This window comes from Hordeum vulgare, chromosome 6H (assembly GCF_904849725.1).
Source record: "Hordeum vulgare subsp. vulgare chromosome 6H, MorexV3_pseudomolecules_assembly, whole genome shotgun sequence".
Classification (NCBI taxonomy): Eukaryota; Viridiplantae; Streptophyta; class Magnoliopsida; order Poales; family Poaceae; genus Hordeum; species Hordeum vulgare.
In genome coordinates this window covers 14,223,615-14,237,426 of record NC_058523.1, presented here as the reverse complement: position 1 = coordinate 14,237,426, position 13,812 = coordinate 14,223,615, and the positions used below count along the sequence as shown (strand labels likewise).

The window sequence follows — 13,812 nt, the reverse complement described above, 5'->3', positions numbered from 1 at the left end:
ATTCTTTGATTCTAGTAGTGACACTTTTACTTCGTTGCACTTTTCGCCTTCAGATCTCACTTTGCAATCAATCTTGAAGGGATTGACAACCCCTTTATAGCGTTGGGTGCAAGCTCGTTTGTGTTTGCGCAGGTACTCTGGACACTTGGCTTGATTCTCCTACTGGATTGATACCTTGGTTCTCAATTGAGGGAAATACTTACTGCTTCTGTGCTGCATCACCCTTTCCTCTTCAAGGGAAAAACCAACGCAAGCTCAAGAGGCCGCCGGGGATTTTTGGCGTCGTTGCAGGGGAGTATCGAGTCAAGAATAGTCTCCCGTCAACGTGCCGATTTCTGACGCCGTAGTAGAAGGATTTCTGGCGTCGTTGCCGGGGAGGATCACGTTCTAGGTGAAGCTCATCCAAGTAAGTGTCGCAAACTCATCTCTTGCATTTACTTTTTTGCCTCTTGTTTTCCTCTCCCCATTTCTGAGAAAACAAAAAATTACAAAAATATTTGCCTTTTTCGTTCGCCCTTTTCTCTCGCTTGCTTTCTGTTCGCTTGTCTTCCTGCTAAGACCTGTATGGCTCAACCAAGGGATTTTGATGCTTACAATGCGAGGTTGGAAGAGATTGAAACTAGTGTTAAAGGCTTCATGTCTACCCAGTTTGATTATAACAGTTACTTTCGTAGGGAACTGAAGGAGCAAAATTCTTTTTTGGCTTTTATGAATAAAGAAGTTGATGTTACGGCCAAAGAATTCCTTGCGCTAAATTCTTAATTTGCTCGTCTTGAAAAATTGGTAGGCCACATTTCTGATAAACAGGCTACCTTAGTCAATAAAATGGCTGCTAAAACTGAAATTTGTGATGAGAATCACGAAGATCTTAAAGTGCTTGATGTGACTCCCATTGAATCCTTGTTTTCTTGTGTCAAACCTAATGATGATGGGGATGGGTATGAATCCGAATATGAGCTCAAGTGATTGGTAATAAGTTCAAATCTCTATGAAATCAGCTACAGAAGTAGTTAGCCGTAGAGAGTAAAATTGACAGATCAGCATCTAGTGCCTATCACGCCCAAAATGAGTGCACCGCGAAGAACGACTCCCACGTAAACTCTCCCAATTTTTTATGGATTGATTGTAGCCAGATAGCGTCCGGGCCCAAAAAATGCAGGGTGGCCATGGGCATCCAGAATGCACCGTGGATGCCGAACATGTAGAAATACTGCTCACACATGGTCTTCCACAGGTTGGGATTCTCCCGTGAGAACCGTGGAACGAGATCAACGGGTGTGCTTGGCCAAGGCCCGCAAGCATTTGTCTCGCGTGCGTGAAGGGGGAAGGTAAAACAGTTGGAGATGGGATTTCGAGCTGACCGTTGGCCGGGAGCCGCGTCGGTGTCTGGAACAACACCGTCGGTGTCCCCCGTTGGATCGTGAAGACGCCGTGGTCATACGACCCGCGAGATGCCCCCGCCGCGCCTTCGGCAGCATGAGGTGCCGTGCCGCGAGTCGCTGGTGGCGGCGCCGTGGGGTTCAGCGCTACGGGATCTTCACCTTGGGGCTCACCGGTGACGAGTTGGGCTTGCTGGAGCGCGGCGACCGCATTGCCTAGATAGATGACGCGTCGCTCGCGATCTGGCCGCCAAGTGTCCAGATCGTCGAGGCAGACGATGACCATGGTCAGGGCCGCGGTGTTGGCCGCCATTGAGGGGGTGAGCATGTCGAGGTAAGCTTTGACCGCCGGATCCATGTGCTCCAGCTGCAGTCGGCCTTGTCGATGACCGCATGTCTCGATGAACTACGCTAGAGCGCGCCACGGTGGGGTGGTGGTGGTGACTGATACCAGGTGTAAGAGTAGCGGTGGGGATGGAGGAACAAGTCTCTCACTCAGATGATGTAGCAGTCGATTACAAGATTGCAATGGGGAAGGAAAGAGGAACTGCCATCGCGATCATCGTCCTCATCCTACATGGATGCCCTAATTGACGGGATCGATGCCCTTAAGTAACCGTCGTCGTTGGGCCGGCCGGGTGCGCCCACTCTGGGCTGAACTAACGCGGCTTGGCCTTGCGTGCGCGGCCCACCCGCGTGCCGGTCGCCTCCCCGCCAGGTGGGGTCTTGTGGTCAGGGCCCCTATAGCAATAATAATGCTCTTAATTGCAGCAAAGGACTGCTGTTAGATTTTAACGACATGGCTGCATGCATCTCTTGATGCAGAGGCCGGGGCTAGGCCTCCTTTTCGAAGAAAAAAAGTGTGCCCGCATCATTTTGACTGTTGTAACAGTATGTGGTCCAAAATGAAATTCACTCTGATGGCTACATGAAATAACGATATAAGTATATATGACTTGAACTACTTTAATACTCTTTGGCATGCAAGTTTTATTATTATTCATGACCATTACAAGGGAATGGTAGCCTCATACATAAGTTGGTCAACTAACGGGGTGACATGACAGACAACAAATCAAACGACCCAGATTTATCTTTTCCTTTATATCCCTGTGACCATTGAACGCAGCAAGCAAAGAATCTGATGATGGATCCTGACGTGCAGAAGCAAAGAATTCACAGCTTTTGCTTTTGAGAGGGAAAGCAAAGCAAACGCATGGAAAGCAGCTAATGCGTACGCAGTGCATAGGCATGTGCCGATGTTTCCCATACTAGCTAACTAAGCCTGTATCCATTCCTCAATACGTGAGGGCTTGCAACTTTCAGTTTGCTTGCGTCGCGTATCAAGGCTTGTATCAGTGCCGGAATTAACCAAGGTAACTACACCACCATCCTCCGTATATATTAGCATATCTTCCGATTGATTTATTGCCTCTCCAAATTTATAACTCCCTTTGAACAAAGCATCATGTTATAAGTTCTCCAAACGATTGTCGCAATCTCTTGTGTTTTAGGAAGGAAAGGACATTGGCACCAAAGAATGCTGCAGACCGATCTATGGGCTAGAGATTCAAAACGGAACTGCTGACATTCAAAGGATTTGTTCGTCATGCCGGAGGTACATCGTCCATCACGCATGCACCTTGATCTTCAGTGATTAATGCTGCAGATATTGACTTAATTACTTTGTTTCTTTAGCTAGTGAGCTCAGCCGACCAGGATCTTCCTTATTTGTATTCCTTCGTAGGGACCTTTTCATTTTCAGTTAGGACTCGCCCTGTAGTTCGAAATAAAAGAATAGAGAAAAACAGGCTAAAGTGATAATCCTCATGCGATATTCTTATTGTTGACTGAGCATTAATTGCAGGTTATCACGATCCAAGCAAAAACCATCGATGCTGCGGCAGTAGAGATAATTGGCATTTTGGAGGATACAAGAAAAGGAAATGTGATCTTCGTCCGTGGTTGGAATGGATTTGGGGCATCCGCAGCACTCAAGGCAGTAGCGCAACGCCTAAAATCATCAAAATCAAAGTTTAACAGGGTTATTCATGTGGATTGCTCGTTGTGGAAAAGCATGAGGGCCCTGCAGAAGGCAGTCGCGGAGGAGGTGGAGCTTCCGCCGTCGGTGATGGCCATCTTCGATCAGCAGGACGAGGAGGATGATTTCAGTGGGATAGACGAAGGCTCTCGAGGGGTGATAGAAGATATCAGAACAGAAATCTTCATAAAGCTTGCTAGCAGTAGATTTGTGGTGATATTTCACAATGGGAGTGATGAATACATTGATCTGTATGAGTGTGGAGTCCCAGTAATATCATTTTTGAGTATTAAGGTATTATGGACCTGGCATGGGAGGTTTGAACCCGATTTTCATTACTCCAGAAGTACAGAATACGATATGGAGAGCCACACTGATGTTATGGTCAATTATTTTCATGATGATTGCATCCGCGATGAAGCAATATTGGAAGAGTCCAAGGAGATTGCCGCTTATATCGGCATTCCAGAACCTTACATGAACCATATAATAGTTGAGAAGTGCATCCAGTATGCCGATGCACTCAAACATTGCAGTATGTTCAATTGGGAGAACTGGGCTTCTAACTACTTTGTATGCGATGGGATTATACAAGGGCAAGGCGATACGTCGGCATGGGGAGTAGCCGATGCTGTACAGAGAAACATCTCTACGAAATGGCTTTATTCCGGTAGTGATGATGTCATTCGTCGCCACATGCAGTGCAGGCTTCATGACCGCTTGGCTTTGGTGGAGCACAAGAAGGGCCTGCTACCTGATGATATTGGCATGGTGCTTTCTGAGGCAACATCCTGCTTCATCTTACCAGATTATAACTACTATTATTACCAATTGGCGACAATCCCAGATTGCATATTCCAACATTCACACAGCAGCAAGCTGTGTGTCTTACATCTACGTTGCTGCAGCTTCAGTTTTGAATCGCCTCCCTTCCTTTGTTGCAGCAAGCTAAGATTCCTCCAGCTATACTCATGCACAAATATCCTGTCTGATAAGCATCCAAGCCACAACGAAGACATGTCATGCTTCCATAAGCTATGGGTGCTGCACCTGTGGGATACAAACTGGTATCAATTACTATCAGAAGAGATGATGAACTTTATGGCTGACCTCAGGGAGTTGCGTGTAGAGCTAGTCAAGGGTTGGAGCATAAGTGATTTACATGGTAAGTTTCCTTCCCTTGTCAAGGTCCAAGTAGAGGAATACTTGTTCTACAAGGAATACCACTTACCTGACCTCTCTAGTGCACACTTCCTTAAGACAGTCATCCTCGACAGTTGTGTTGAACTGGAACAAGTTGCCCCCGGCGTGCTGCCCCCGATGTTAGAGTCATTCACCTTTGGCAGTTTTAGTAGTCATACTGCTAAGATATCTAGCATTTCCTTCCGGGGCTATTCTCAGCTGAAGAGTATACTGCTAGGAGGATATCTAATGAGACTACAGGAGCTGGACCTCTCAGGCACAACAGTAAAAATCTTCGACCTCAGAAAAGTGAGTGCTCCAAACCTCAAACGTCTAATCTTGCTGGGTTGCGAGAAGTTATGTGCAATACTATGGCCAGAAAAAGACAAAATGACTCAGGTTTTGGAGGTGCTGCACATCAACACCATACGATCTACATCAGCTGCCCAAGCTAATCGTGAAGAAAAAACAAGGGACCCTATTGCAGCTGCGGGATCATCAACTATACATGTTGCTACTGCTGCTGAACTGGGCATCAGTCGACATGCGTCCTTTGACTTTAAGTGGTACATATCTCCAAGGGATACAAGGATCCTTAGGTCGCTTGAACCGGTCAAAAATATTGAGCACAGTCATGTTTATATGGAAATGGTTTCATCTCCTACAAGTGCTGCTACCGTTGCCGACAGTGAAATTGCTCAAGCAATCTGGAGCCTGTGTAAGCCTGATAATTATTCATATGCAAGTGATGCTTTCTTTCAGACCGACCTACAGGCTGGCGCTGACAATGAAGGTGCAATCAGCTGGATGTGGGATTGCCCAGCTATTCCTACTCCAACAGCTCAAGACTTGTATGTTCACATACAAGATAACCAGGAGACCAAGAGGGGATTACTACAGAAACAACATGGCAACATTGAAGGAATTAATATCAGTGCTGATTTACCTTCTCGTTTCATATTTAACAATGCTCGCATGCTTCACGTGCATGATAGCTCCTCTATCACTTGCATCACATGTCCACAAGGTTCATTCTGGAGAAGCCTTGAATGGTGCCGAGTCGAGAGGTGCCCCGAGCTTCGTACTGTCTTTCGTACTGTCCAACAAAGTGAGGGTGCTAGCTTCTGTCATCAATTGAGCACATTCTGGGCATCTCAACTTTTGAAGGCACGCTATATCTGGTATTGGAGTGCAATGCGTGTGTTTTCCTGTGTAAACATAGTACTGTTGCACCTGGACTATTGCCCTAGGCTCATACATGTGCTTCCCTTGTCTGAGTCTGTGGACGCTTTGCCTTGCCTGGATACCCTGGAAATTGTGTGTTGCGGAGACCTTAGGGAGGTCTTCCCTTTGGACCCTAAGCAAAAGGAGCAGAAAGTTATACAGTTTCCCAAGCTAAGGCGCATCCACCTGTATGAGCTACCCAGCTTGCGGCGCATCTGTGGGAGCAAGATGTCCACGCCCAACTTGGAGAATGTCAAGATTAGGGGCTGCTGGAGCCTCAGGTGTCTTCCCTCTGTCAGCGAAAACAACGAAAAGATGCCTACTGTGAACTGCGAGAAGGAATGGTGGGATAACCTTGAGTGGGACGGGGTGGAGGCAAACCACCACTCTTCACTCTATGAGAATAGTCACTCGTCATACTACAAGGCCCAGGTGCCAAGAGGCACAGTTCTAAGGTGAGATACATATGGCCCATGTCTTCTTTCATCGATAACTCGATTAGAGTGTCAGCCCACATAATTTAGCGTCCAATCTACACTAGTCTATTTCTGATATTATGTGTTTGTGGTGAATCAATCATATCATTGACGGTTTGTTTTTGCTGCACAATAGGTAATCAGTTCTTGCACGGATCGATCTCTACAAGCGCCAATCCTGTCATCCTATGGTGCTTCCTGCATACTCGATGTCGTCGCTGCGGCCTATGGTTTGTGTTGCTTTCCTTACCTCATGTTGCTTTGATTGGTTTGGTTGTGCTTTGCGGCTGCACTGCCTGAGGTGTGGCGGCTCTGCAATTGTATGGATCTGCATTGCCATGGTTTGGCGGTGCATCCTCGAGTTTGGTTGGATTTGGTTGGTTTGGTTGGTTTGATCAGTTCCACTCGACTGAGCCTTGTACTGTCAAAGTAAGCATCCATCGTCTGGTTGGATAGATGATGCATGTTACAAGCTTTGAGTAAGGTAAAAGAAAAATAAGACATTCCTTCTCACAAGATTCCTATGAGCACTCTGCCTGCTCAAGATGCTTAGATGTTGTGGTGTGGTGTGTGATTTTTTAGCCTGTGTGGTGTGGTGTGTGATTTTTCAGCTATGGACTGATTTTTGTAATAATAATTGAGAAATATTGCTCCGACTTCCACATAAATGTTGGTGATGATTTGCATTAATCCATTGCTTGATTAAGGTCCCTTATGCAACATATTGTATTAATCCATTGCTTGATTAAGGTTCCATCACTGGCAGGCGTTTGCAGTTTATGTTCTGTTCGCCGCAATGCTTTTGTGACCTTGTTATGGTTAGGATAACGGGGTTTCCTACTTTTCTGTTAATGTGAATTGCATGCAAGCTTTACGTGATCATTACAACTATATTCACACATAGTTTATCATTTCACTCTCATCTGCATGGTGATCCACCCCTTTGGGTCACTGGGTTAATTCAGATTATATATATGTTTTCTGCTAGTTATTCGACCATGTAGATATCACTTATTTGAATGAATTTGCTTCTATACTGAAACTGACATATCATTAAAAGAAATAAAATTCAACTTACATCCTAAAAAAATGGTTGAACTTTGATAAAAAAAATATATACATATGAACAAATTAATATTATGTATGAATAGCATGAAAATTAATAGTCTGGTTGTAATTAGCGTGCTATCATGAATATTTGCAGATTAATTTAACAAGCACCCTGTTTCTGGAGTGCATATAATCCAGGATGCAACATTTTGGATTTCAGTTTATGAACCGGCTGCTTCATAGGGAAAAGGCCAACGATGTAAAGACTTACCTAAAAAGCTTGTCACTTCACATCTACATGCATATGCTCCAGATTGTAGCACTTCGTATTTCAGGGATAAATAATCACACTTACAAGTTACAACCGAAGAGAAGCACATGAGCGATGATCGCACGCCCAAACCTACGCACTCTCCAACACAAGAGGACGGATAGGAGTACAACTTCGTACCTGGAGATATTGGTCGTTGGTGAAGAAAGTAAAGCAGAGGTTGCGACAGCAGCGGTTGCCTCGCAGGCCGCGATCAAACCGATGAATGACTCTGAGATTAGTGCATTGGGGGGAGTTCAATTCTCTATGTGAGAATATGGCTCCAAAAGAGGGCCAAGTGGAGGATTGCTCCGATGACTGCCCGGAGAGTACACAACCTATTGTGGTACACTCATGCCTCCCAGGTTATGTGGACCTGGGAATGCTGATGAAAAACCTAAGCGACCATGGAAGCGAAAAGTATATCCGGTCTCTGCGGTGCGTAGGAGTGCCAGATTTAAGACTGTTAAATTTTTTTATGATGAAATATGAGAGGGATCTTTTGGAATAGCAGAGGTCTGAAAGACTTGGCTAAAATTAGATTCCTAGTTGAGGCTACTCTAGAGTACAAATTAGATTTTATCGCTCTCATGGAGACGGGGAGAGATAACTTCACACCACAGTTTTTGAACACGTTATCCGCAGGCGTGGATTTTGATTGGCACTGACTCCCTCGAAGAGGAATATCCGGTGGGATCTTACTAGGTGTGCGGTGTGAAACACTTCAAGTGTGTGAAGTGGTATTGGGAGGATTTGCGGTGAAGTTTAGGATTAGATCAAAAAATGACGGGTTTCAATGGGCTCTTGTGGTTGTGTATGGTGCAGCCCAGTCAGAGTTGAAACCGGACTTTCTGGCTGATCTGGTCCGAATTTGTTACGAAAAGTTACCTCTATTAGTTGGGCTGATTTTAATATCATTCGCCGCTCTGATAAAAAAGCAATGATAATTTTGATGGCAGATGGCCATTTATGTTTAACACAATTATTGAAAGCTTGGAACTCAGGGAGATTGGACTTTCAGGTAGAAAGTACACCTGGACGAATTCCATACAAAGTCACACATTCGAAAAGTTAGACCGGGTACTAACTAGCATCGAATGGGAACAGAAGTTCCCACTGGTTTCTGTATGTGCATTACAGCAAGCTATCTCTCTGACCATACCCCACTCCTCCTAGATTCCGGGGATGCAATTCACAGGGGTAAGAAGAATAATTTCTCTTTTGAATCAAGTTGGTTTCTAAGAGAGGGATTTATGGACATGATTGCTGAGCAATGGAGTACTGAGTGCGTAGGGACATCTAATGTTGACAGATGGCAAAACAAAATAAGACATCTGATACAGTTCCTTCGGGGATGGGCAAAGAACGAATTTGGGATTTATAAGGAGGAGCAGGATAGGCTTCTCAATCTTATAGACGATCTAGATCACAAAGCTGAGATTTGTTTGTTGGATGCAAATGAACGGGCTTCCAAAGATGTGGCTGAACAGAGACTGTGTGTTCTCCTTCGAGAGGAGGAAATGAAATGGGCACTTAGAGCCAAAGTGCGGGCAATTGTCCAGGGGGATGATAACACTAAATTTTTCCATTTGATTGCGAATGGCAAACATAGGAAAAATAGGATTATGCAACTAGAACAGGATGAGGGTACGATAGTAGGTCACGAGAACTTAAAATTATACATCTCAACTTACTATAAACAGCTCTTTGGAGCGTCGGCTCCCCGTTCTATCACTATGGATGAGCAAATGGTAGCGGATATTCGTCAAATCGGAGATGTCGATAACGAGCTACTATCCACTCCATTTACGGAGAAAGAGGTGCTTGAGGCAATTGGGCAGATAAAAACAGCAAAGCTCCTGGACCGGATGGGTTTTCGGCTGAGTTTTATAAGAAATGTTGGCATATAATTAAGGATGAACTTATGCCAATGTTTCATGACCTATTCTGTGGGTGATTAAAACTCTTTCATCTGAATTTTGGTACAATTACGCTGCTACCAAAGAAAGAGGAGACGACACGTATTGAACAATTTCGTCCTATTTGCCTGCTTAATGTTAGCTTCAAGATGTTCACAAAGGTGGGAACTAATCGGCTAGCTCAGGTCGCCCACTCGGTGGTTCAATCTACTCAGACTGCTTTTATGCCTGGACGTAACATCCTAGAAGGGGTTGTGGTCCTGCATGAAACCTTACATGAGATTCACTCGAAGAAACTTGATGGGGTAATCTTCAAGGTGGATTTTGAAAAAGCATACGATAAAGTCAAATGGTCCTGCCTACAACATACCTTGCGTATGAAGGGGTTCGGCCAGCTTTCGAGGAAGCATGTCGACTGTTTCATAAAAAAAGGAAGTGTCGGTATCAAAGTCAATGATGACGTGGGTCATTTCTTCCAGACTTTGAAGGGTCTTCGACAAGGAGATCCTATGTCACCGATTTTATTCAACATTATGGCAGATATGTTGGCTTTAATGATCAGGAGGGCTAGTGACAAAAATCTAGTAGGGGGACTTGTCCCACATCTCGTGGATGGGGGTGTCTCAATCCTACAGTATGCAGATGATCCGATTATCTTTATGGAGAATGATCTAGCAAAAGCCAGAATTATGAAGCTCATTTTGTGCTTATTTGAACAACTTTCTGGGTTGAAAATTAACTTCAACAAAAGTGAAGTGTTTTTCTTTGGTCAGGCTAAAGTTGAACAGCTCATTTATAACCAACTGTTTGGTTGCGATAGTGGGAACCTACCGTTTACATACTTAGGTATTCCTATACATCACCGGAAGTTAATAAATAAGGAGTGAAAATGTATCGAAGACCGATTTGAAAAAAAGCTAAGTTGCTGGAAAGGCAAGCTTTTATCCTATGGGGGACGTCTGGTACTAGTTAATTCGGTTTTAACCAGTATGTCCATGTTCCTTTTGTCCTTTTTCGAGATACATGTTGGGGGTACGGAAAAGGTTGGATTTCTATCGGTCCCGTTTCTTCTGGGAGAGTGACGAGGTTAAAACAAAGTATACGCTAACTAAGTGGGATATCATTTGCAGACCTAGGGAGCAAGGGGGTTTAGGAATTGAGAATTTAGAGGTTAAAAACAGATGCCTACTAAGTAAGTGGTTGTACAGAATATCAGTGGAAACTGAAGGCATGTGGGTACAAATTCTGAGGAATAAGCACTTGCAAAATAAGACCTTAGCTCAGGCGACCATAAGACCGAAGGACTCTCCTTTCTGGAAAGGATTGATGAGGTCGAAAATTGCCTTTTTCCAACGGACTAGGTTTATCATTGGTAATGGTGAATCTACCAGATTCTAGGAAGATACATGGTTAGGGGTAGTACCACTAGCCCTGCAATATCCGCAATTATACAATATTGCTGAACGTCGACAAACGTCTGTTGCGACAATATTGAGCCACCCGCCTCTAAATATTTAGTTTCGCAGATCCTTAATAGGTCACAGATGGACTAGTTGGCTTCACCTTGTCAGAAGGCTAATGGATATCCAACTTTCAGATACACCAGACACTATTCAATGGAAGTTGACTAAAAATGGAGATTTTACTATAAAATCTATGTATCTTCATCTCATAGATTTGGGGTCGATTCCAAAATCTAAGAATATATGGAAGGTCAAAGTACCGTTGAGGATAAAGATCTTCATGTGGTTTGTCCACAAAGGAGTTTTCCTAACGAAGGACAATTTGGCAGAACGTAACTGGAAAGGCAACTAGAGATGCAACTTCTGTCACAATAATGAAACCATTAAACACCTCTTTCTCGACTGCCCTATGGCTAAATTCTTATGACATTCTATTCACATTGCTTTTAATATCAGCCCCCCTAATAGTATTAACACATTGTTTGGGACGTGGATATTGGGTGTTGATGCTAATTTGGCAAAGATTATTCGTGTGGGAACATGTGCATTGTTGTGGGCTATTTGGAACTGCAGGAATGATTTAGTTTTTAACAGATGCAAATCTATCAATTTTTTGCAGGTTATCTTCAGGGCTACCGCCTTGATCCGCACGTGGTTATTACTCACTCATGCGGAAGCCAGGGAGCCTATGGTTACTGGGTGTGCCCGCTGGGAGATGATAGCTTAGGATCTCTTCAACCGGTTTGGATGTCGATTCAATAATAGGATAGGTGGCTAGTCATCTAGTTCTATTACCATTGCTGGTTGTGGCGCATATGGCGCTTTGTATCTTTATTCTCTGTTTTTCTTAGATTGTTGTACTCGGATCAGACTATTTTTACAATATTCAATTAAAAGGCCACATGCATCACTCGATGCAGAGGTCGGGGCGATGCCTCCTTTTCGAAAAAAAGGTGTGCGTTCTTACTGCAAATTCTTTCAGCTGCTTCTACGACCCGCGCCAACGCGTCCAGTATAGCAGCCGCCCCGCATGTACTTGCATGGCCGTTGGCTTTGCATGTTGCAGCTGCTTGTGGCGACGGTTTGGGTCCACATGCGCTGATGCTTGGTGATAACTGTAGGCGTCATAGACGATTTCAATGCTGGTCGATAAGGTGATGGTAGTATCAACAGACATAGCCCGAATTAAACACTAACGGTTTCCGGGTGGCGAGAGAAATAGAACACAGAGTGAAGGATCAAACAGACAATGTGTGCAGTACTACCAATTTTCATTCATGCATAGAGTTCTTATAACTTGCGGCTGTGTCATTTCTATAGAAGAAAAATAAGCAAAATATCATATGAAAACTGAGTCCAATTCTTATTCAAGCGTAGAGTTCTTCCAAGTTGTGTCATTTCTAGAAAATTAAAATAAACAGAACATAGATGAAACCTGAAGAACACGTAGTTGAGCGATCTGACGCTCCCCTCCGCTGCCCCCCGCGCGGGCGGCCGAGGTGCTCCAACCCTAGCCGCCGGTCTCTCCCCATCCCACCCCTCCCCTCCGCCGCCGCTGGAGGAAACCGCTGGGCTAAGCCCGAGCGGATAACGGCGGTGGCGGAGGAGCCTCTCCTTCTCGACACAAACCGGTCCAACGCACCCTCATAGGTCGTCGCCGCCGCTTTCCATTAATCCATCTTCAGAACAGTTACTGACGCATCGACCTTGCAAGGCCTGCCGTCGATGCCCCCACGGCACCAAACAACGCCTCCTCCCTACGCGCGCTCATCATCACGCATCCGTCGTCGAGACTTTACTGCGCATCGCCGCCGAGACTCCACGACATCGATGTGTCAGAGGGAGCCGCTCCACCATAGATGTCGATCAATGGTCCCTCGAGGCCGTGTGTACCTTCATGAATGACGCCCCCAAGAGGGAAACGACACCGAAGCGTCGTCATCATCCGATCTACTGATCTAGGGTTTCCCTCGGAGGTAGCAGAGAGTGGCCTTGAACTTCTCCTCGGCGATGCCTTCGGGAAGGGAACGACGTAGATAACATCGCCATCGTCGGCCTTGGCAGTAGCCGAAAGAAAGCTTTCACCCATGTCTGTTCGAAGAACCCATCTCTCCTGCACGGGCCACCACATCCAACGACGTCCCCGGGAGCGGGATCCCCACTAGTGGAAAACGGGCCTTTGGCCTGGACCCTTTAGTCCCGGCCTCCCTCTGGGCCGGGACTAAAGACCCGGCCACGTCGCCCCAAATAGCAATGCCGCCCACGAGGCTTTGGTCCCGGCCCGTAAGGAGCCTTTAGTCTCGGTTTGTGTCTCAAACCGGGACTAAAGGGCTACGCGGTGTGCAGCCCGCATGTGCGCCACCTTTAGTCCCGGTTTGTGTCTCAAACCGGGACTAAAGTCCTCTGCCTATATATATTGGCCACAGCTCCCCTCTCCCCTCTTCCTTGCATTTTTCTTGGATGGAAGAGTGTGGGTGTGTGCTAGCTCTCCATTTTTCTTGGATGCACTAGAGGTGTTTGTTGAAATGTGTGTTAGAGCTATGTCGCTTCAGTTCACCGAACACAACTACGATATGAGATGCCCGAGCCACGCTTAAACCTCTTCCTCTTTATTTCTACTTATTCTAAAAGGTTAGCAACTATATTTCCTCGTTTAGACCGTGCGGTACTAATTTTTAGGATCGTGATTGTATTTGATATACTGTCGTATAACGCAGATGAGCCATCCATGGATGTATGGTGATCGATGCACAGCCGCTTACAGAGAA

At 45.3% G+C, this 13,812-nt stretch overlaps 1 protein-coding gene across 1 annotated transcript; it reads left to right on the top strand.

Annotated features, from left to right (window-relative positions):
* The first annotated feature begins 2,645 nt into the window (after positions 1-2,645).
* On the top strand, positions 2,646-6,992 carry LOC123403685. Its single transcript, XM_045097599.1, has 4 exons — positions 2,646-2,755; positions 2,894-2,997; positions 3,247-6,281; positions 6,439-6,992. The coding sequence occupies exons 2-4, from the start codon at positions 2,989-2,991 to the stop codon at positions 6,440-6,442; spliced, it is 3,048 nt and encodes a 1,015-aa protein (XP_044953534.1). The 5' UTR covers positions 2,646-2,755; positions 2,894-2,988; the 3' UTR covers positions 6,443-6,992.
* Positions 6,993-13,812: the final 6,820 nt, after the last annotated feature.